The following is a 21,430-nucleotide window of genomic DNA, read 5'->3' as shown; positions in this document are numbered from 1 at the left end:
GTTGTCTCAGATCTGGTATTTACCTTCTATTGGGTGGGGCTGGTGCCTAGAGGATCCCAGGGCTAGAGCTGCCACACTTGTGGTGGAGTCAGGTTCCCAAGTCTCAAGCTACAGGACCCTGGAGGTCTCAGAGCTTGTGTAGGCCTGCTGGTAAGGGGGGCTGATTTTTGACATGGTTGGCTGCAAGGTCTGGCATGATCTGAGCTGGTGTTGCCCTGCTGGTGGGTGATTCCAGATCCCAGGGTAGCTGACTGAAGGTCTGCCGTGGTCCTGGGGCTGGTGCCTACCCACTGGTGGGTGAGGCTGGCCCTAGGGCTACTGCCAGCTAACTGGTGGATGGAACTGGATCCCAGGGTCTCTGGCTGCAGGACCCTGTGGGTCCCAGGGATAGTGCCAGAGGACCCCTGGGTCCAGGGTCCTCTGGTGGACAGGGCCAGGCCCTGAGGCAGGTGTGGGATCTGCGGTATTAGGGCAGGAAGTCTACTGGTGGGTACAGCTGTGTCTCCACTCAGCTCATTGCTTGTCCTAAGGTGTCCCAGGCCACAGGCTGATGGATGGGGCTGAGTCCTGGCACTTATAAGCTAGAGGCAGGATTCCAAAATGGGTCTTGCCAGCACCCGGGCCACATGGCAGAATGAACTCCCCAAATGGCTGCCACCAGTGTCTATGTCCCTGGGGCAAGCCCCTGCTGCCTTCTGCCTCTCCAGGAGGCTCTCCAAGATCAGCATGTTGCTCTGATCCAGGCTTCTTTCAAATGACTGCTTCTGCCCTGGTTCCCAAAGCATGTGAGATTCTGTGTGTGCCCTTTGGGAGTGGAGTCTTTATCTCCTATAGCCCTCTGGCTCTCCTGAAAGCAAGCCCTGCCTGCCTTCAAAGCCAAATGTTCTGGAGGAATCATCTTCCTGGTGCAGTACCCCTAGGCTGGGGAGCCCAATTTGGGTCTCAAACCCCTTGCTTCTTTGGGAGAACCTCTGTAATTGTAATTATCCTCCCATTTGTGGGTTACCCACCCAGGGGTGTGGGTCTTGACTGTACCACATTTCCACCTGTCCTATCCGTCTCATTGTGGCTCCTTCTTTATATCTTTAGTTGTGCAAGATATTTTCTGCTAGTCTTCCAGTTTTTTCTCATCAATAATTTATGTGTGAATAGCTGTAATTTTGGTGTACCCATGGGAGAGGGTGAGCTCAGGGTCTTCATAGTCCTCCATCTTGGCCACTCCTCTTAGCACTTTTTAATTTTAATTGGGGTATCGTTGTTTTACAATGTTGTGTTAGTTTCTACTGTACAGCAAAGTGAAGTAGAGTTCCCTGTGCTCTAACAGCAGGTTCTCAGTAGTTATCTATTTTATACATATTGGTGTATATATGTCAATCCCAATCTCCCAATTCATCCCACCTCCGGCTTTCCCCCCTTGGTGTCCATATGTTTGTTCTCTACATCTGTGTCTCTATTTCTGCCTTGCAAAGGTTTTTGATAAAAATTAGCTGTTAATGTTATTGAAAATCTTGTGCTACTTTCAATGTTCTCTTTGTCTTTGATTGTGTTTGATTATGATGTGCCTTGGTGTGGATCTTTTTATATTTATTCTACATAGAATTTACTGATCTTCTTGGATATTTAGACTAATGTTTTTTAAATCAAATTTGAAAAGTTTTCGGGCATTGTAAAAAATTTATTTATTTTATTTATTTATTTTTGGCTGCATTGGGTCTTCGTTGCTGCGGGCGGGCTTTCTCTAGTTTCGGCGAGCGGGGGCTACTCTCCGTTGCAGTGCGCGGGCTTCTCATTGCAGTGGCTTCTCCTGTTGCAGAGCATGGGCTATAGGCGCGCAGGCTCAGTAGTTGTGGTGCACAGGCTTAGTTGCTCCGCGGCATGTGGGATCTTCCCGGACCAGGGCTCGAACCAGTGTCCCCTGCATTGGCAGGCGGATTCTTAACCACTGAGCCACCAGGGAAGCCCTCAGGCATTATTTTTTAAAATATTCTTTCTATCCCCTTTCTGTATCCCTTCTCCTTCTGGGACTTTCCTTACAAATATGGTGGTGCTCAGATAGTGTTCCACAGATCTCTGAGGTTCTGTTCATTTTTCCTCAGTCTTTTTTCTGTTTCTCAGACTAGATCTATCTCCAAGTTTATTGATTCTAACCTTTGCCTCCTTGAACCAGTCGTTGAGCATTTCTAGTGAATGTTTCATTTCAGTTACACTTTTCTAATCCAGAATTTCTGTACATTCCTTTTTATAACTTTTAATCTCTTTATCGATATTTTATACTTGGTGATACATCATTCTTAATACACTTTCCTTTAATTTTTTAGACACGGTTTCCTTTAGAGTACTTTGCTGGGATCCCAGTCATTCTTCAAAGTTATAATGCTTGTGTTCACATCTTTATTACTCACAAGAAAAGAATCAGGGGCAGGGTTTTCACCTCAATAGAACTTCCTGTTCCCCAACGTAGCAGCAGTGCTTCTCCCTGACCCAGAGGCTGCTGGGCATTTAATCCTAATACGTTTTACTCACAATGAGTTCTTTCTCTAGCTCAGGAAGAGCTCCCCAAACCAGAGATAATATATTCATTATTCAGCATCAGTTTCCATTTCCCTTTGAAAACTGAGTTTTCTCTGTCTCATTACCAAGGCAACCTCTCTCAGGTGGGTAGTAGACTTATAAGTGTGGGTTTAGAAGCTGGAATTTAGATAGAGGGAAGTTTTGTCTTAAGGGAAGTCAGGAAAGAAAGACCTCCAATACCTAGAGCCATAGGAAAGAGATGGATATTGGTATATGAGGTGGGGGGAGGGTGGGGACCATCTATGCCAATAGAGGCTTTTGTTTTCCTGAGACAGGAGCTGAGGAAAAAGTTATGAGAGGAGAAGGTAATTTTTAGAGGCATTTATGAGTGACAAAAAGAGAAAGAAAAGGCTTAGTGCCCAAAACGTGTTCAGTATGTGCACACATTAACGCGGGGTGGGGTGAGGGTATGGCTATGTGTGTACTAACTGGAGGCTGGTTAATGATCTCACTCCAGAGAAGCTAAGCCCAACTGCACTTCTCTGAGAACACTAATTTCCCCAAGTCCTAGCCCTGGTTTCAATGCCCCACCCCTGGTCTGTTTGGCTAATTAAGTGTAATTCTAGGAGATTCTGGGTAAAGATCACCAACCATAACTTGTAAGAGAGGACATACCGTCCAGAAGACACTAATCATTTAACCAGCAATAACAGAAGTGCAGGAGGAAAAAAAATCCTCATTTTCAAATGAATTGATCACATTAAAAAAGTATGCTGTGAACCAGTAGAGAATGAACACAGCTTTTCCAGGATTCCAGCAGGAGGAAGACCTTCTGGGGAAGCTGGTATGAATTCATGTGCATAAAACACCAATAAGCAGGTGGCTGGGTTGGAACTGAAGGGAGAAAAATAGAAACCAAAAGCACCAAGCAAGGAGTGCTTTCCCTCTACTTAAAATTGTATATAGAGAGAGGAGTTTATAGGAAGGTGAAAATGACCTGTTTGTTTGTTTTTTCATTTTAATACATAAATAGTATTTACTTTGAAACTGCTTAATGATTTTACAGGAAAGTTATTTTTTAATTTTCCCACTCCAGCTGTTTGGGGAGATGGATTTTAGGGATTAGATCCTGAGAGGAATGATTTTTAGACACTTAACATACCTCTGTGGAAAGCGGTCTTTTCACCTGATCTCACTGTGGGTAAACTAGTTTGATATGCATGACATACATAAAAAACTGGGAAAGGTTAGTAACACTACCCAAAGAAGAGCTAATTAAATTTTCTTGCAAGTCAGCAGGTAAGTTTTGAGGCCCTGTGTATGAATCATGTGACAGCTACAGGACAGCAGGAAGATAGGTTTAAGTAAAATTTTATGCATAGACCTAGGATTCTGAATAGGGTTGGCACACAGGAAGTTAAAAATCAAGACAATGTTTTAACGGATTTTCGGAGCAAGTGGTTACTGAGTAACAGATTTGGCTGTAAACGCTTCATTTCAGTTCCAGAGTTCAGTTAGAAAATGAAATACTGCAAATGTTAGTGAAGATTTTATCATCAAATTTCATGGGCTTTCCATGCCATCCTATTATCCAGCTCCTCATGCTACCCCTCAGGGTACAAGGATCAGGTAAATTTCTACTTTTTCTCTCGAATGCATTTGGGTGGAAATCAATGGCAAATAAATACCAGGCTGTAGTCTTTTTACTTTCATAAGGTTAGGTGAAGAGGACATTATGTTTGGGTCTGCATGTTAATCATGTAGCTATCCAAGTTGTTGACAACTAGCAAACAGTTTAAGTTGAGCATATTTGAAACAGTGACTTAGTAAACAGAGAATGAAAGAAATATAATAAGCACTGCTTCTGAAGTGAGCCCAAGTAGCTCAAACAGGGGAGCCAGAAACCTGCTGGAAGCAAATGAACTCTTTGCAAGTTAGTTAGTTTTGCAGTATTCCTTGCAGCCCATTTGCCTTTTAAGTTTGACTTGTTTTGAGGCTCTTCTTGGTCATTAAGAAATTTTCATTTTTGTGTTGTCATATCTGTTGGGGTTTTTTGTGGGTTTGCTTATCATTACAAACTGAGGTACACCTGAAACACATCAAAGATTTAGTAAGTATTCAAGTCCTGCTTTTTTCTAGTCATTAAAAAATAATTTGATTAAAGATATTTAACTCAAATCCATCTAAAATCAGTTTGGTTCACAGTAAAGGCAATAACTAATGTTCTATAGGAACAGCAGAGAAAAAAAAAATCATGATAACTTCTAGTTAAGGATTTTTTCATGGGGCAAGTATCATTTGAATTTAGCTAGATGGTTCAATCAAAAGTTATATGTGGGGTGACCTATGCTGAGGAAAAAAAAGAGTGTGACAGGTACAGGAAACCATTATGTTCAGGTTTTTTCTCCTTAACTTACTTCTGCATCTAAAATGCAAAATGGAGAAGACTGTCACCAAGTAACTCAGAATCTAGTAAGGGACACACGCATGTGAACAAGTAATAGTGAAGGAGTGTGGTAAACCCAGTTATAGAAATTGTTATGGAAATAGTAATCGTTAGCTTGTAACTCTTTTGTGTTGCTCATTTGACTTCCCTTAATACTTTTCCCTTTTTCCTTGAGGGCAGGGACTATATCACCCATGATAACTAAAATGTCTATGGTTATTTATAACCAGCATTACATCTATATGTTCTCCTTTCATATTCACAATATTCTGTGAGTCAGGTACCACTAAGCCCATTTTTCAGATGAAAATCCTGAGGCTTAGGAAGGTAAAGGATTCCTACAAAACCACACTCTTGAAAGTAGCCCAGGTAGGACATCATCACAGTCTTTTGTTGACAAATGAAATACTATGTATGCAACAAACTTGTGATATGTATTTAAATATTCTACAATACTGTGTACATAGTTCCAGACCAAGAAATTTTTGAAAATTATTTGAAAAAAGTTTTGCTTATAATTTGAACATGAAAATCAAGAGAAGTGGATGAAAAGCAGAGAGCATAACATGAGGTAAGTAAAGTACATGAAGATTTTTTTTTTAACATCTTTATTGGAGTATAATTGCTTTACAATGGTGTGTTAGTTTCTGCTTTATAACAAAGTGAAACAGCTATACATATACATATCCCCATATCTCCTCCCTCTTGAGTCTCCTTACCACCTTCCGTATCCCACCCCTCTAGGTGGTCACAAGCACCGAGCTGATCTCCCTGTGCTATGGGGCTGCTTCCCACTAGCTAACTATTTTACATTTGATAGTGTATATAAGTCCATGACAATCTCTCACTTCTTCCCAGCTTACCCTTCCACCCCACCGTGTCCTCAAGTCCATTCTATATGTCTGCGTCTTTATTCCTGTCCTGCCCCTAGGTTCTTCAGAACCCTTTTTTTTTTTAGATTTCATATATATGTGTTAGCGTACAGTATTTGTTTTTCTCTTTCTGACTTACTTCACTCTGTATGACAGTCTCTAGGTCCATCCACCTCACTACGAATAACTCAATTTCGTTTCTTTTTATGGCTGAGTAATATTCCATTGTATATATGGGCCACATCTGCTTTATCCATTCATCTGTCTATGCATACTTAGGTTGTTTCCATGTCCTGGCTATTGTAAATAGAGCTGGAATGAACACTGTGGTACGTGACTCTTTTTGAATTATAGTTTTCCCAGGGTATATGCCCAGTAGTTTGCTGGGTTGTATGGTAGTTTTTTTTTAGTTTTTTAAGGAACCTCCATGCTGTTCTCCATAGTGGCTGTATCAATTTACATTCCCACCAACAGTGCAAGAAGGTTCCTCTTCTCCACACCCTCTCCAGCATTTACTGTTTGTAGATTTTTTGATGATGGCCCTTCTGACTGGTGTGTGGTGATACCTCATTGTAGCTTTGATTTGCATTTCTCTAATGATTAGTGATGTTGAGCATACTTTCATGTGTTTGTTGGCAATCTGTATAACTTCTTTGGAGAAATGTCTGTTTAGGTCTTCTGCCCAATTTTGGATTGGGTTGTTTGTTTTTTTTGATATTGAGCTGCATGAGCTGCTTATAAATTTTGGAGATTAATTCTTTGTCAGTTGCTTCATTTGCAAATATTTTCTCCCATTCTGAGGGTTGTCTTTTCGTCTTGTTTCTTGCTTCCTTTGCTATGCAAAAGCTTTTAAGTTTCAATAGGTCTCATTTGTTTATTTTGTTTTTATTTCCATTTCTCTAGGAAGTGGTCAAAAAGGATCTTGCTGTGATTTATGTCATGGAGTGTTCTGCCTATGTTTTTCCTCTAAGAGTTTTATAGTGTCTGGCCTTACATTTAGCTCTTTAATCCATTTTGAGTTTATTTTTGTGTATGGTGTTCGGGAGTGTTCTCATTTCATTCTTTACATGTAGCTGTCCAGTTTTCCCAGCACCACTTATTGAAGAAGCTGTCTTTTCTCCATTGGTATATTCTTGCTCCTTTATCGAAGATAAGGTGACCATAGTGTGTGCATTTATATCTGGGCTTCTATCCTGTACCATTGATCTATATTTCTGTTTTTGTGCCAGTACCATACTGTCTTGATTATTGTAGCTTTGTAGTATAGTCTGAAGTCTAGGAGCCTGATTCCTCCAGCTCGTTTTCTTTCTCAAGATTGCTTTGGCTATTTGGGGTCTTTTGTGTTTCCATACAAATTGTGAAATTTTTGGTACTAGTTCTGTGAAAAATGCCATTGGTAGTTTGATAGGGATTGCATTGAATCTGTAGATTGCTTTGGGTAGTAGAGTCATTTTCACAATGTTGATTCTTCCAATCCAAGAACATGGTATATCTCTCCATCTGTTGGTATCATCTTTAATTTCTTTCATCAGTGTCTTATAGTTTTCTGCATACAGGTCTTTTGTCTCCTTAGGTAGGTTTATTCCTAGGTATTGATTCTTTTTGTTGCCATGGTAAATGGGAGTGTTTCCTTAATTTCTGTTTCAGATTTTTCATCATTAGTGTATAGCAATGCAAGAGATTTCTGTGCATTAATTTTGTATCCTGCTACTTTACCAAATTAATTGATTAGCTCTAGTAGTTTTCTGGTAGCATCTTTAAGATTCTCTATGTATAGTATCATGTCATCTGCAAACAATGACAGTTTTACTTCTTTTCTGATTTGGATTCCTTTTATATCTTTTTCGTCTCTGACTGTGTGGCTAAAACTGCCAAAACTATGTTGAATAATAGTGGTGAGAGTGGGCAATCTTGTCTTGTTCCTGATCTTAGTGGAAATGGTTTCAGTTTTTCATCATTGAGAATGATGTTGGCTGTGGGTTTGTCATATATGGCCTTTATTATGTTGAGGTAAGTTCCCTGTATGTCTACTTTCTGGAGGGTTTTTATCATAAATTAGTGTTGAATTTTGTCAGAAGCTTTTTCTGCATCTATTGAGATGATCATATGGTTTTTCTCCTTCAATTTGTTAATATGGTGTATCACATTGATTGATTTGCATATATTGAAAAATCATTGCATTCCTGGGATAAACCCCACTTGATCATGGTGTATGATCCTTTTAATGTGTTGTTGGATTCTGTTTGCTAGTATTTTGTTAAGGATTTTTGCATCTTTTTTCATCAGTGATATTAGCCTGTGGTTTTCTTTTTTTGTGACATCTTTGGTTTTGTTATCAGGGTGATGGTGGCCTCATAGAATGAGTTTGGGAGTGTTCCTCCCTCTGCTTTGTTTTGGAAGAGTTTGAGAAGGATAGGTGTTAGCTCTTCTCTAAATGTTTGATAGAATTCGCCTGTGAAGCCTTCTGGTCCTGGGCTTTTGTTTGTTGGAAGATTTTTCATCACAGTCTCAATTTCAGTGTTTGTGATTGGTCTGTTTATATTTTCTATTTCTTCCTGGTTCAGTCTCGGAAGGTTGTGCTTTTCTAAGAATTTGTCCATTTCTTCCAGGTTGTCCATTTTATTGGCATATAGTTGCTTGAAGTAACATGACATCTCTCATGATCCTTTGTATTTCTGAAGTGGCAGTTGGTACTTCTCCTTTTTCATTTCTAATTCTATTGCTTTGAGTCTTCTCCCTATTTTTCTTGATGAGTCTGGTTAACGGTTTATCCATTTTGTTTATCTTCTCAAAGAACCAGCTTTTAGTTTTATTGATCTTTGCTACTGTTTCCTTCATTTCTTTTTCATTTATTTCTGATCTGATCTTTATGATTTCTCTCCTTCTGCTAACTTTGGGGTTTTTGTTCTTCTTTCTCTAATTGCTTTAGGTGTAAGGTTAGGTTGTTTATTTGAGATGTTTCTTGTTTCTTGAGGTAAGACTGTATTGCTATAAACTTCCCTCTTAGAACTTCTTTTGCTGCATCCCATAGGTTTTGGGTCATCGTGTTTTCATTGTCATTTGTTTCTAGGTATTTTTTGATTTCCTCTTTGATGTCTTCAGTGATCTCTTGGTTATTTAGTAGTGTAATGTTTAGCCTCCATGTGTTTTTATGTTTTTACATTTTTTTTCCTGTATTTGATATCTAGTCTCATAGTATTGTGGTCGGAAAAGATACTTGATATGATTTCAATTTTCTTAAATTTACCAAAGCTTGATTAGTGACCCAAGATATGATCTATCCTGGAGAATGTTCCATGAGCACTTGAGAAAAAAGTGTAATCTGCTGTTTTTGGATGGAATGTCCTATAAATATCAATTAAGTCCATCTTGTGTAATGTATAATTTAAAGTTTGTGTTTCCTTATTTGTTTTCATTTTCAATGATCTATCCATTGGTGAATGTGGGGTGTTAAAGTCCCCTGCTATGACTGTGTTACTGTCGATTTCCCCTTTTATGGCTGTTAGCATTTTCCTTATGTACTGAGGTGCTCCTATGTTGGGTGCATAAATATTTACAATTGTTTTATCTTCTTCTTGGATTGACCCCTTGATCATTATGCAGTGTCCTTCTTTGTCTCTTGAAATAGTCTTTATTTTAAAGTCTATTTTGTGTGATATGAGAATTGCTACTCCAGCTTTCTTTTGATTTCCATTTTCATGGAATATCTTTTTCCATCCCCTCATTTTCAGTCTGTATGTGTCCCTAGGTTTGAAGTGGGTCTCTTGTAGACAGCATATATGCAGGTCTTGTTTTTGTATCCATTCAGCCCGTCTGTGTCTTTTGGTTGTAGCATTTAATCCATTTACATTTAAGGTAATTATCGATATGTATGTTCCTATTACACTTTTCTTAATTGTTTTGGGTTTGTTATTGTAGGTCTTTTCTTTCTCTTGTCTTTCCTGCCTAGAGAAGTTCCTTCAGCATTTGTTGTAAAGCTGGTTTGGTAGTGCTGAATTCTCTTAGCTTTTGCTTGTCTGTAATGGTTTAATTTCTTTATCGAATCTGAATGAGATCCTTGCTGGGTAGATTAATCTTGGTTGTAGATTTTTCCCTTTCATCACTGTAAATATGTCCTGACACTCCCTTCTGGCTTGCAGCATTTCTGCTGAAAGATCAGCTTTAAACATTATGGGGCTTCCATTGTATGTTAATTGTTGCTTTTCCCTTGCTGCCTTTAATATTTTTTCTTTGTATTTAATTTTTGATAATTTGATTAGTATGTGTCTTGGCGTGTTTCTCCTTGGATTTATCCTGTATGGGACTCTCTGCACTTTCTGGACTTGACTGACTATTTCCCATATTGGGGAAGTTTTCACCCATAATCTCTTCAAATATTTTCTCAGTCCCTTTCTTTTTCTCTTCTTCTTCTGGGACCCCTATAAATCGAATGTTGGTGTTTTTAATGTTGTCCCAGAGGTCTCTGAGATTGTTCTCAATTCTTTTCATTCTTTTTTCTTTATTCTGCTCTGCAGTAGTTATTTCCACTATCTTATCTTCCAGGTCTGTTATCCGTACTTCCACCTAAGTTATTCTGCTATTGATTCATTCTAGAGAATTTTTAATTTCATTTATTGTGTTGTTCATCATTGTTTGTTTGCTTTTTAATTCTTCTATTTCCAAGATTTTGGATCATCTTTACTATCATTACTCTGAATTCTTTTTCAGGTAGACTGCTTATTTCCTCTTTATTTGTTTGGTCTGGTGGGTTTTTACCTTGCTCTTTCATCTGCTGTGTATTTCTCTGTCTTCTCATTTTGCTTAACTTACTGTGTTTGGTGTCTCCTTTTTGCAGGCTGCAAGTTTGTAGTTCCCATTGTTTTTGGTGTCTGCCCCCAGTGGGTAAGGTTGGTCCAATGTGTTGTGTAGTCTTCCTGGTGGAGGGGACTGATGCCTGTGTTCTGGTGGATGAGGCTGGATCTTGTCTTTCTTGTGGTTGTGTGTTTTGGGGTGTCTGTGAACTTATTTTGTTTTTAAGCAGCCTCTCTGCTAATGGGTGGTGTTGTGTTCCTGTCTTGCTAGTTGTTTGGCATAGGGTGTCCAGCACTGTAGCTTGCTGGTCGTTGAGTGGTGATGGGTCTTAGCATTGAGACGAGATCTCTGAGAGAGCTTGCACCATTTTGATATTACGTGGGGCCAGGAGATCTCTGCTCGACAAATATCCTGAACTCGGATCTCCCACCTCAGAGGCTCAGGCCTGACCCCTGGCCAGAGGACCAAGATGCTGTCAGCCACATGACTCATAAGAAAAGGGAGAAATAAAAAGAAAGAAAGAAAGATAAGAAAGAAAGAAAGAAAATAAAGTTATCAAAATAAAAAAATTATTACAAATAAAAAATTTAAAAGTAATTAAAAAAAGAAAGAGAGAAAGAAAGAAGAGAGGAACAGAATGAAAAAACAAATCCACCAATGATGACAAGAGCTAAAAAGTATACAAGAAAAACAAAACAAAAATAAACGGACTGTCAGAACCCTAGGACAAATGGCAAAAGCAAAACTATACAGACAAAATCACACAAAGAAGCATACATGTACACTCTCACAAAAAGAGAAAAAGGAAAAATATATATATATATATTTTTTAAAAAAGGAAGAGAGCAACCAAATCAGTAAACAAATCTACCAATTATAATAAGCTCTAAATACTAAACTAAGATAAACATAAAACCAGAAACAAATTAGATGCAGAAAGCAAACCCCAAGTCTACAGTTGATCCCAAAGTCCACCACCTCAATTTTGGGATGACTCCTTGTTTATTCAGGTATTCCAGGGATGCAGGGTACATCAAGTTGATTGTCGAGATTTAATCTGCTGCTCCTGAGGCTACTGGGAGAAATTTCCCTTTCTCTTCTTTGTTCACACATCTCCTGTGGTTCAGCTTTGGATTTCGCCCTGCCTCTGCATGTAGGTCACCTGAGGGTGTCTTTTGGGAAGTCTGAGGTCTTCTGCCAGCATTCAGTATGTGTCCTGTAGGAGTTGTTCCACATGTACGTGTAGTTTTGATGTATTTGTGGGGAGGAAGGTGATCTCCACGTCTTATTCCTCCACCATCTTGAAGGAGCCTCTCGAAGATTTTTTTTTAACCTTAGCATTTCAGTAAAACAGACATACATGAAGTGTATAAACATAAGTATATAGTTTGATTAATTTTCATAGTGACAACACCAATATATCCAGCACAAATCAAGAACAGAACATTAACAGCATCCCAAGGTCTTATTTATGCCCCCTTTCTTTTACTGTCTTCTCCTAAGAGTACCACCATCTTAACTTCTTAAAACATAGATTCATTTTATCTGTCATTAACTCTCTCTCACCAAACTTGGTATTGTCTAACTTTCATGTTAGTTATTCTGATGCATGTGTAGTTCAGGTTTTAATTTGCATTTCCTTGGTGACTAAAGAAGTTGAGCATCTTTAATATTTATTGGCCATTTATACATTCTCTCTTGTGATGAGCATACTCAAATATTTTGCTCAACCTTTTTTTTTTTTTTTTTTTGTCTGCACTGTGCAGCATGCAGGACCTTAGTTCCCTGACCAGGGATTGAATACATGCTCCCTGCAGTAAGAGCATGGAGTCTTAACCACTGGACTGCCATGGAAGTCCCTCAATTTTCTATTGAGTTGCTTGACTTTGTCTTACTGATTTGTAGAATTATAAACACATTAGAATACAAGCCCTTTGTTTTATATATAGCAAAATCTTCCCTCACTGTGTGGGTTGCCTTTTTACTTCTGAAAATGTATCTTTTGCTGGACTAAAGTTATTAAACTTTAAAAAAGGTCAGTTTTCACTTCGGATTCTTTATCATTTAATATTCCTAAGAGAGGAATAAGGCATCAAATAACAGTTGATGTGTGTCCTATCTAAAAAATTGTGGCTACTCCAGCAAATAGACGTTCTACAATACTTTATTTTTAAAGCTGTGTTTTATCTTTCACATATATTTAATGCATTTGAAATAGATTTTTGTCTGTGGTCTTATATGGGGGTCCATATATAATTTTTCCGAGTAGTTATCCAGTTTGCACTTCATCATTTATTGGAAAGATCATCTTTTTCCCAATCCTATGGTACTGTCTTGTTCCATTTGTCATAAATATCAGATAACTTGATATGTGTGAGTCAGTTTCTGATTCTCTATTTCATCATTTTCATCCATTTGCTTTTCCTTGAATCAATATCACATTGTATTACTTTAGTTTTATGTCTGGATAGCAAGTCTTCAGTTTATGGCTTCGGCTTTTTTAGAAACAGCTTGTCAATTTCAGGAATTAAAATTTTTAAAAAACTGCTTTAAGTTTTATCAAATTTGTATTAAATCTAAGAAGTAGTTTGGAAAGAATTGACATCTTTATGCTTTTTCCTATTTATAATCTAATCTATCTTTCCACTTTAATTTTTCAAATGTTTTGTAGATTTTAGTGGTGAAGTCTTATATATCTTTCAACTGATTTATTCCTATGAATTTTTTTCTTTTTATTTGGGGAGGGTATTGCAAATCATACTTTCAAGTTTTTCTTTTCCATTTAATTATTGGAGATATATATGTATATACATATGTGTGTGTGTGTGTGTGTGTGTGTGTGTGTGTGTGTGTGTGTGTATATATATATATATATATATCTCTGATTTCTTTAAAATATTTTATTTTTTAGAACAGTTTTAGGCTTACAGAAAAGTTGAGGACCTAGTACAGAGTATGTCCCTTACCCAGTTTTCCCTGTTATTAACATCTTGCATTCTTATGATACATTTGTAATAATTAGTAAATCAAATTGATACATTGTTCATAAATAAAGTCCACAGTTCATTCAGATTTCCTAGTTTTTATCTAAAGTCTTTCTGCTTAAGGATCCCATCCAGGATACCACAGTACTTTTCTTTGTTGTGTTTCCTTAGGCTTCCTTGACTGTGACCTAGTTCTCAGAATTTCCTCATTTCTGATGATGTTGACTGTCTGCAGGGGTACTGGTGAAGTATTTTGTAGAATTACCCTCTATCGAAAATTTGTCTGATGTTTTTCTCATGATTAGACTGGGGTTGTGAATTTGGAGAGGAAGGCCACAGAAAGTAAAATTGTTCATTTTAATTATATCATGTAAGTATATCTACTATCACTTATGTTTACATAAGATACATTTGCAATAAAGTTAGATTTTCAGGTTACAATCTTCACTCCTTGGGATCCTCAATTTTCTAAATTATTTTTTTAATTGTATACATTAAGGTTCATTTGCTGTAAAGCTCAATACATCTTGACAACTGCATAATGTCACTTATTGACCACTATGGTATCACACAGAATAGTTTCATTACCCTAAAACTCTCCTGTGCCTCACCCATTCAACCCTACCCCCTACCTCTGAACCCCTGGCCACCACTGATATTTTTTACTGTGTCTGCAGTTTTACCTTTTCCAGAATGGCATATAATTGGAATCATACAGTATGTAGCCTTTTTAGACTGGTTACTTTCACTTAGCAATATGCATTTAAGGTTTCTCCACATCTTTTTGTGACCTGGGAGCTCATTTCTTTTATGGCTGAAAACATTCTGTTGTATAAATGTCATTTGTGTACTCATTTACCTATTGAAATCATCTTTGTTGCTTTCAGTTTTTTGTGATTATGGATAAGGGAGGCTATAAACATTTCATGCAGATTTTTGTGTGGATGTAAGTTTTATAATAAGTTGGGTAAATACCTAGGAACACAGTTGCTTGATCATATGGTAAGCATATGTTTAGTTTTGTAAGAAACTGTCAAAATGCCATGCAGAGAAGCTATACCATTTTGCACTCCCATCAGCAGTGAATGAGAGTTCCTGTTTTTGGCCACATTCTCACCAGCACTTAGTATTTTAATTTTTTTTAACCACTCCAATAAGTCTGTAGTAGAATCTCATTATTGTTTTAATTTTCAATTTCCATATTACAAGAGATTTTGTGCATTTTTTCATGTGCTTATTTGCCACTTATATATCTTCTTTGGTGAGGTTTCTGTTTAGACTTTTGCCTAATTTTTAATTAAGTTTGTTTTCTTATTGTTTCTTGTATATTTTGGATACAAATCTGCTATAGTCTAAATATTCATGTCTCCCTCTGAAAATTCATATATTGAAATCCTAACCCCCAAAGGTTATGGTATTAGTAGGTGGGGCCTTTGGGAGGTGTTTATGTCATGAGGGTAGAGCCCTGATGAATGGGATTAGTGCTCATATGAAAGATCCACAGAGAATTTAGTCCCTGTCACCATGTGAGGATACAATGAGAAGTCAACAAACCATAAGAGGGCTCTCACCCAATCATGCTGGCACCCTAATCTTGGACTTCCAACCTCCAGAACTGTGAGAAATAAATTTCTGTTGTTTATAAACCACTCAGTCTGTGGTAGCAGACTGAAAGGACTAAGAAAAAGTCCTATATGATGTACATATTTTACAAATACTTTCTTCCAATCTGTCTTATCTTTATATTCTCTTAACATTGTCTTTCATAGAACAAAAGTTCTTAATTTTAATGACGTCCAACTCATCAAATTTTTTTTTACATTCATGTATCATACTTTTGGTATTGTATCTAATAACTCATCACCACGCCCAAGGTTACCTAGATTTCCTCCTATGCTTTTTTGTAGAAGTTTTATAGTTTTCCATGTTTTAATTGATCTATAAATCCATTTTGAGTTAATTTTTGTGAAAGGTAGTTAGATGCCTATATTAATTTTTTTTTAAGCATATGGATGTTGTGAAATGTTGAATAACATCCCCCTTGCTCCCAAATTTATGTCTACCTGGAACCTCAGAATGTGATCTTATTTAGAAATAGGGTCTTTGCAGATGAAATTAAGGTAAGGATCTCAGGATGAAATCATCCTGGGTTAGGGTGGGCCCTAAATTCAATGACTGGTGTCCTTATAAGAAGAGGATAGGACACACAGAGACAGAGTAGAACAGCATATGAAGATAGAGGCAGATACTACAGCGAAGCATCTATAAATCAAGGAATGCCAAGGTTTATTGGAAACCACCAGAAGCTTGGAGAGAAGCAGGCAACACTACTGACACCTTGATTTAGGACTTCTAACTTCTAGATCTGTGAAAAAATAAATTTCTATTGGTTTAAGCCACCAAGTGTGTAATAGTTTGTTATGACATCCCTAGGAAAGTAATCAGACATCCAATTGTCCCAACAACATCATTTGTTTAAAAGACTGTTCTTTCTCCATTGAATTGCCTTTGTGACTTGGTCAAAAATCAGCTGACTATATTTGTGTGGGTCCATATCTGGACTTTCTATTCTGTTCCATTGACCTATTTTCTATTCTTTGGCCAATAACACACTGTACTGATTACTGCAATTTTATAGTATGTCTTGAAGTCGGGTAGTGTCACTTCCCCAACTTTTTTCTTCTCTTTCAGTAGTGCTTTATTCTGGGTCTTTTACCTCTCCATATAAACTTTAGAATCAGTTTGTCAATATCCATAAAATAACTTGCTGGAATTTTGATTGGAATTGCATTTAATTGACAGATCAAGTTGGGAAGAACTCATATCTTAACAATACTGTGTCTTCCTGTCCCTGAATATGGAATATCTCTCATTTATTTTGTTCTTTGATTTCATTCATCAAAGTTTTGTAGTTTCCCTCATATAGATCTTGTACATATTTTGTTAGATTTATATCTAAGTATCATTCTGGGGCTTTAATGTAAATGGTATTGGTTTTTAATTTCAAAATTCCACTTGTTCTTGCTGATATACAGGAAAGTGATTGACTTTTGTATATTAACCTTGCAATTCTACAACCTTCTTATAATCTCTTATTAGTTCCAAGAGTTTCTTTAGTTGATTCTTTCTAATTTTCTACATACACAATCATACCACCTGAGAAAAAAGATAGTTTTATGTCTTTCTGTCAAATCCGTATATCTTTTATTTCTTTTTCTTGCTTTATTGCAATAGGGAGAATTTTCAATATGATGTTGAAAAAGAGTGGCAAGAGGGGACATTTTTGTATTGTACCTGATCTTAGGGAGAAAGCTTCAAGTTTGTCACTATTAAAATATGATACTAGCTGTAAGCTTTTTGTAGATATTCTTTATCAGGTGGAGAAAGTTTCCCTCTATTCCTAGTTTACTGAGAGTTTTTATCATGAATTGGTGTTGGATTTTATTAAATGTTTTTTCTGTATCTATTGATATGATTCCATGTGACTTTTCTTTTATAGTCTGTTGATGTGATGGATTACATTAATTGATTTTCAAATGTTGAACCAGCTTTGCATACCTGGGATAAATCCCACTTGTTTGTGGGGCATAATTCCTCTCACACACTTTTGGATTCAGTTTGCTATTTTCTTTAGGATTTTTCCATCTATGTTCATAAGAGATATTGCTCTATAGTTTTCTGTTCTTTTAGTGTCTTTAGCATTTTCTTTTTATTCTTTTTAGAGTTTCCATATCTCTGCTTACATTATCCACATGTTCTTGCATGTTTCAACTTTTCCACCAGAGTTCTTAATATATTAATCATAGTTATTTTCAACTTCCTGTCTGGTAATTTCAAATTCTAAACTGTCAACTGAAAGAGAAACACACAACATAAAAGCTGTGAGTTAAATTTTCTTGGAAGACATTATTGAGGGACTATAGCCCAGGAGACAGCCTCTCAGATTGCTCTGAGAAACTGCTCTAAAGAGGTAAGGGAAGAGATAGGAATATATATATATATATATATATATATATATATATATATATATATATATATATATATATATATATATAAACTTTTTTGCTGGGGAAAACATGCAGTCAGGCATAAAAATACCACTGCTAATCACAAGGACAGACATCTCAGGTTAATGATTTCAGTACTTTTCTATGAATGGGAAGATGCAAGAATCTGGGGTCATTGAAATTTTTCCTTAGATATTTATCTTAACTATCTAGGGGCTGGTATATCCAAAGCAAAGAATGCTTCCTGTTTTCTCCATCCTGAATTCCCCTCAGGTTCACTGTCAGTGGGTGACTGCAGTGGCTAATGGCTTGATCCTTGTAGAACTGGGATGGCAGGCAACAATTTTTACTTTATAGTCCTATGTTTGAATCTGGTTTAGATGCTTGCTTTGTCTCTTCACACTGCTTTTTTTTTTAGTATGCCTTGTAATTTTTTTTGAAATCCAGATGTGATACATCAAATAATAGGAACTAAGGTAAATGGAGATTTAGTGTGGGTTTTACAGTAATCTGGCTAGAAGTTGGATTGTATTTACTGTTTACTGTAGGTCTAGGTTTCAAGGGCTTCAAAGTCTTGTAGTTTCCTTGTTTTTTTCCCCTGTTTTTTTTAAATTTCCCTAAGAACTCCTTATTTATTGGAGTCTGAGCCTTGTAGCCATTTCAGCTCTAATCCACTCTCATATTTTAGCCTTGTTGATATGGAGGTAAAGAGAGAGGGAGGGGAAGTTTTAGAATATCTTATGGCTAATCCTTACTCTTTTAGTAGGCTTGTGTCCCTTGGCTGTGATCTTCACAAATTTTTTTACCTATTTTTCTCCTCCTTCCTCCCACTTAGATCAGTCAGGAAAGCTAAAGGAAACTGAAATTAGGTCATTGTCCTTCCACCCACGTGAGCTAAGGCCCTGGTAAGGTCTTTTACCCTGGACAGTAGGTCTTTTTATGGAAAATGCACTGGGCTTATTTCAAAATGGCAACTTTCCCCTCCCCTTGCCAAAGATATGAGGTGATTTTTTTGGCTCTTCACCATGAGAACCTGGTGGAGTTCCTGCTGGTGAAACCTATGGAACGTGGGGTCCTCCCTAAGCCTGGGGCCCTGAGGAGTTTATCACCCTCGATTTAGGTCACACTCAGCCTCCAGAAAGTCATCAAAATTATGATTACTCATAATAAAATTACTCATTTTATGTTGGTTAATTTATGTTGCAACTTTTGGACTTGATAAATATTTATTAATTAGGTATTATACAACAAAAACATTTTTAGGAACTATCAGTGGTGAAGAAGATAGGAGAGTTCATTTTCTAATGGGGGAAGAGAGAGAATAAAAAGATAATTATAAAACAGAGAGATAAGTGCTATGATAGGGGTAAGTCTAGGTTAGTATGAAGTACATTGCTCTTAATTCATACTGGGTTTTATTTTCAGATAATCGACATAGGATAAAGCACAAAAATAATGAGACAGCTATATTGGGAGAAAACGTGACGATTTTCTGCAATTTAACAACTCCAGTAGACGTTGTTCAAATTACCTGGCAGAAGATCCAAGATTCTTTGCCACAAAATATTGGCACGTATAGCAGTAAATATGGAGAAAAGACTCTTCCACCATACATAGATCGGCTACACTGTGAGGCCATCGAACCCAATTCCTCATTCATAACTATCCGAGAGGTGACATTTGAAGTCGAAGCCTGCTACAAATGTTTATTTAATGTGTTCCCACACGGAAGCCACGGAGGACAAATCTGCCTTAGCATTATAAGTATATAAATTTTTATGTGGAGTCAAAATCATGGGGATGTGGTCTTTGAAGGTTAAGATCCAGAGAAAGAATTTTAGAGAAGGAAAGACTATAATAGAGGTCATTCAGCTGAAGTCTTTTATTATATAGAAGAAAAAAAAAACAGAAGTCAATGATGGTCACATAATTTCCCTTTTTTTACACAGTGCAAGACCAGGCATAGCATTAAGGTCTTCTGCCCTCTCATCTAACTTTTTTGTACTACACTGCACTGGCTTCAATCCATTGGATAAATCTCATGAGTGGCATCAGGGTTTTCATTGGGAAAAGAGAGGAAAAGAAAAAGAGACAGTAGAGAAGAAGAAAGAAGAAAGACAATGCTAAGAGAATAAGAATTTCCCAGTCTTCAAATTAACAAAACGTTGAAGGGGTAGTGATAGTGTCATAGAGTTCCCTCATTATGTTTCTATAAATTTAAAGTATTATGAGTTTATTTAATGTAATTTTAAGTTTGAACGGAAGTGGAGATACAAATTGTTCCTCTCAAATTAGAGGATAGTGAGTATAGGAGATGGAATTAGGAGGTTTTGTAATATGTGAGGAGAGGTGTTTGAGACGGACATGTTTTCAACATTTTGGTTTCATATGAAAGTTTTGGAAAGTCCATCTTTAACACCATAGGAATCTAGGGGGACATATTTTAAAATTTAATTTTGTTTCTCTCTCTCTCTCTCTTTTTATTTTTATTTTTATTTTGCCTCAGCTGTATCTGAATTAAGAACTGAACTCCAGTCCAATCTTGACTCTGAAGATTTTCTTAGATTTACTTACTTGGCTGTGGGAAAACCTGCTCCTCAAATATCTCTTTTCCCATTACAAGTCTTAATTAATCCACCAGAGGAATCCCTTGCTCTGAACCCCAGTGGCACAGTTACTATCACTGAAATGTATAACGTCTCCTTGGAGACTGTGAGGTCCCTAAGACTCCGACACCTGATTGTGCACATGGATCATCCTCTAAGGAATGAAGAGAAGATCATTCCTCTGTCAGTCAAACAAGAATGTAAGTAAAAGTAATAATCAAAACAAGGGGGACTATTTATCATTAAAATTCACTACCAGAAGTGTTTGCATAGTCATCAATTTTTAAAAATCTAAATCAGGGTCATACACACACACGGTTAAAAGAATCAAATAATGAAGCTATGATCTACTCCAGCCCTGCTTCCAGGGGTAACTGTCCTTACATGGAAAATTTTGAATTGATCTCCCTTACATGTTTTCCACTGAATTTCTACCACAGTCTATGAAGATTAGGCTCCTTCAACTTTTGTTCCTCCCAATATAGTCCCTTTCTTCACAGTACAGTTCTTTTACTACTTACCTCTGCAACCTTCAACAGCATGATTAAACCTGTGTTTTGCTTCATTTACCATAGAAAGTCTTTCTTAGCTACCCACTTCTCTTTTTGCCCACCTTCCTTTCAAGCTTTGTCAACTGTATCTTCTGTTTCAGAACCATAATTAAGCAGTCTAATTTTCCTAAAGAATGTAAATAATAATTTAAATATATTTGTATATTTAAATAATATAATTTTCTATATAATTTAAATAATTGTTTTCATATTCCACCTGAAAATCTTTTAAAACTAGAACTTTTAATCTCTATATATTCAGTATATATACTGAGGTATTTCGGTTTTAATCTACCACTTTATTATTTGTTTATTATCTGACCAGTTTTATGTCTCTTTCTCTCTCTTCCTCAATTCTTTTAGATTATTTGTTTTTATTTCATTTCCCTCCTCTATAGTTTGTTAATTATACATTCCTATACCCTCTTTAAGAGGTTGACTTGGAGATTATAACATATATCCTTGAAACCTTCTCTTACTATCCAATTTTATACTGGCTATTATCTTTTCATCTTTTTTATTTATTTATTTATTTATTGGCTGCGTTGGGTCTTTGTCGCTGCGCGTGGGCTTTCTCTAGTTGCAGCAAGCAGGGGCTACTCTTTATTACGGTGCCCAGGCTTCTCGTTGCAGTGGCTTCTCTTGTTGCAGAGCACGGGCTC

The 21,430-nt window shown here is 36.9% G+C and overlaps 1 protein-coding gene across 2 annotated transcripts in view; it reads left to right on the top strand.

Moving 5' to 3' along the window:
- Positions 1 to 4,048: 4,048 nt before the first annotated feature.
- LOC118894581 (OX-2 membrane glycoprotein-like) overlaps positions 4,049 to 21,430 on the top strand; it is a 44,255-nt gene continuing 26,873 nt past the window's right edge. For both annotated transcript variants that reach the window (XM_036850906.1, XM_036850907.1), the window contains exons 1-3: positions 4,049 to 4,140; positions 19,037 to 19,375; positions 20,118 to 20,417. In XM_036850906.1, the coding sequence (XP_036706801.1) occupies positions 4,077 to 4,140; positions 19,037 to 19,375; positions 20,118 to 20,417 (703 nt within the window). In that variant the 5' untranslated portion in view covers positions 4,049 to 4,076. The remainder of the gene's footprint in view (positions 4,141 to 19,036; positions 19,376 to 20,117; positions 20,418 to 21,430) is intronic.

This window comes from Balaenoptera musculus, chromosome 4 (genome assembly GCF_009873245.2).
Source record: "Balaenoptera musculus isolate JJ_BM4_2016_0621 chromosome 4, mBalMus1.pri.v3, whole genome shotgun sequence".
Lineage (NCBI taxonomy): Eukaryota > Metazoa > Chordata > Mammalia > Artiodactyla > Balaenopteridae > Balaenoptera > Balaenoptera musculus.
Note: the sequence above shows the minus strand (reverse complement) of the source record. Positions and strands in the feature narration are given on the sequence as shown.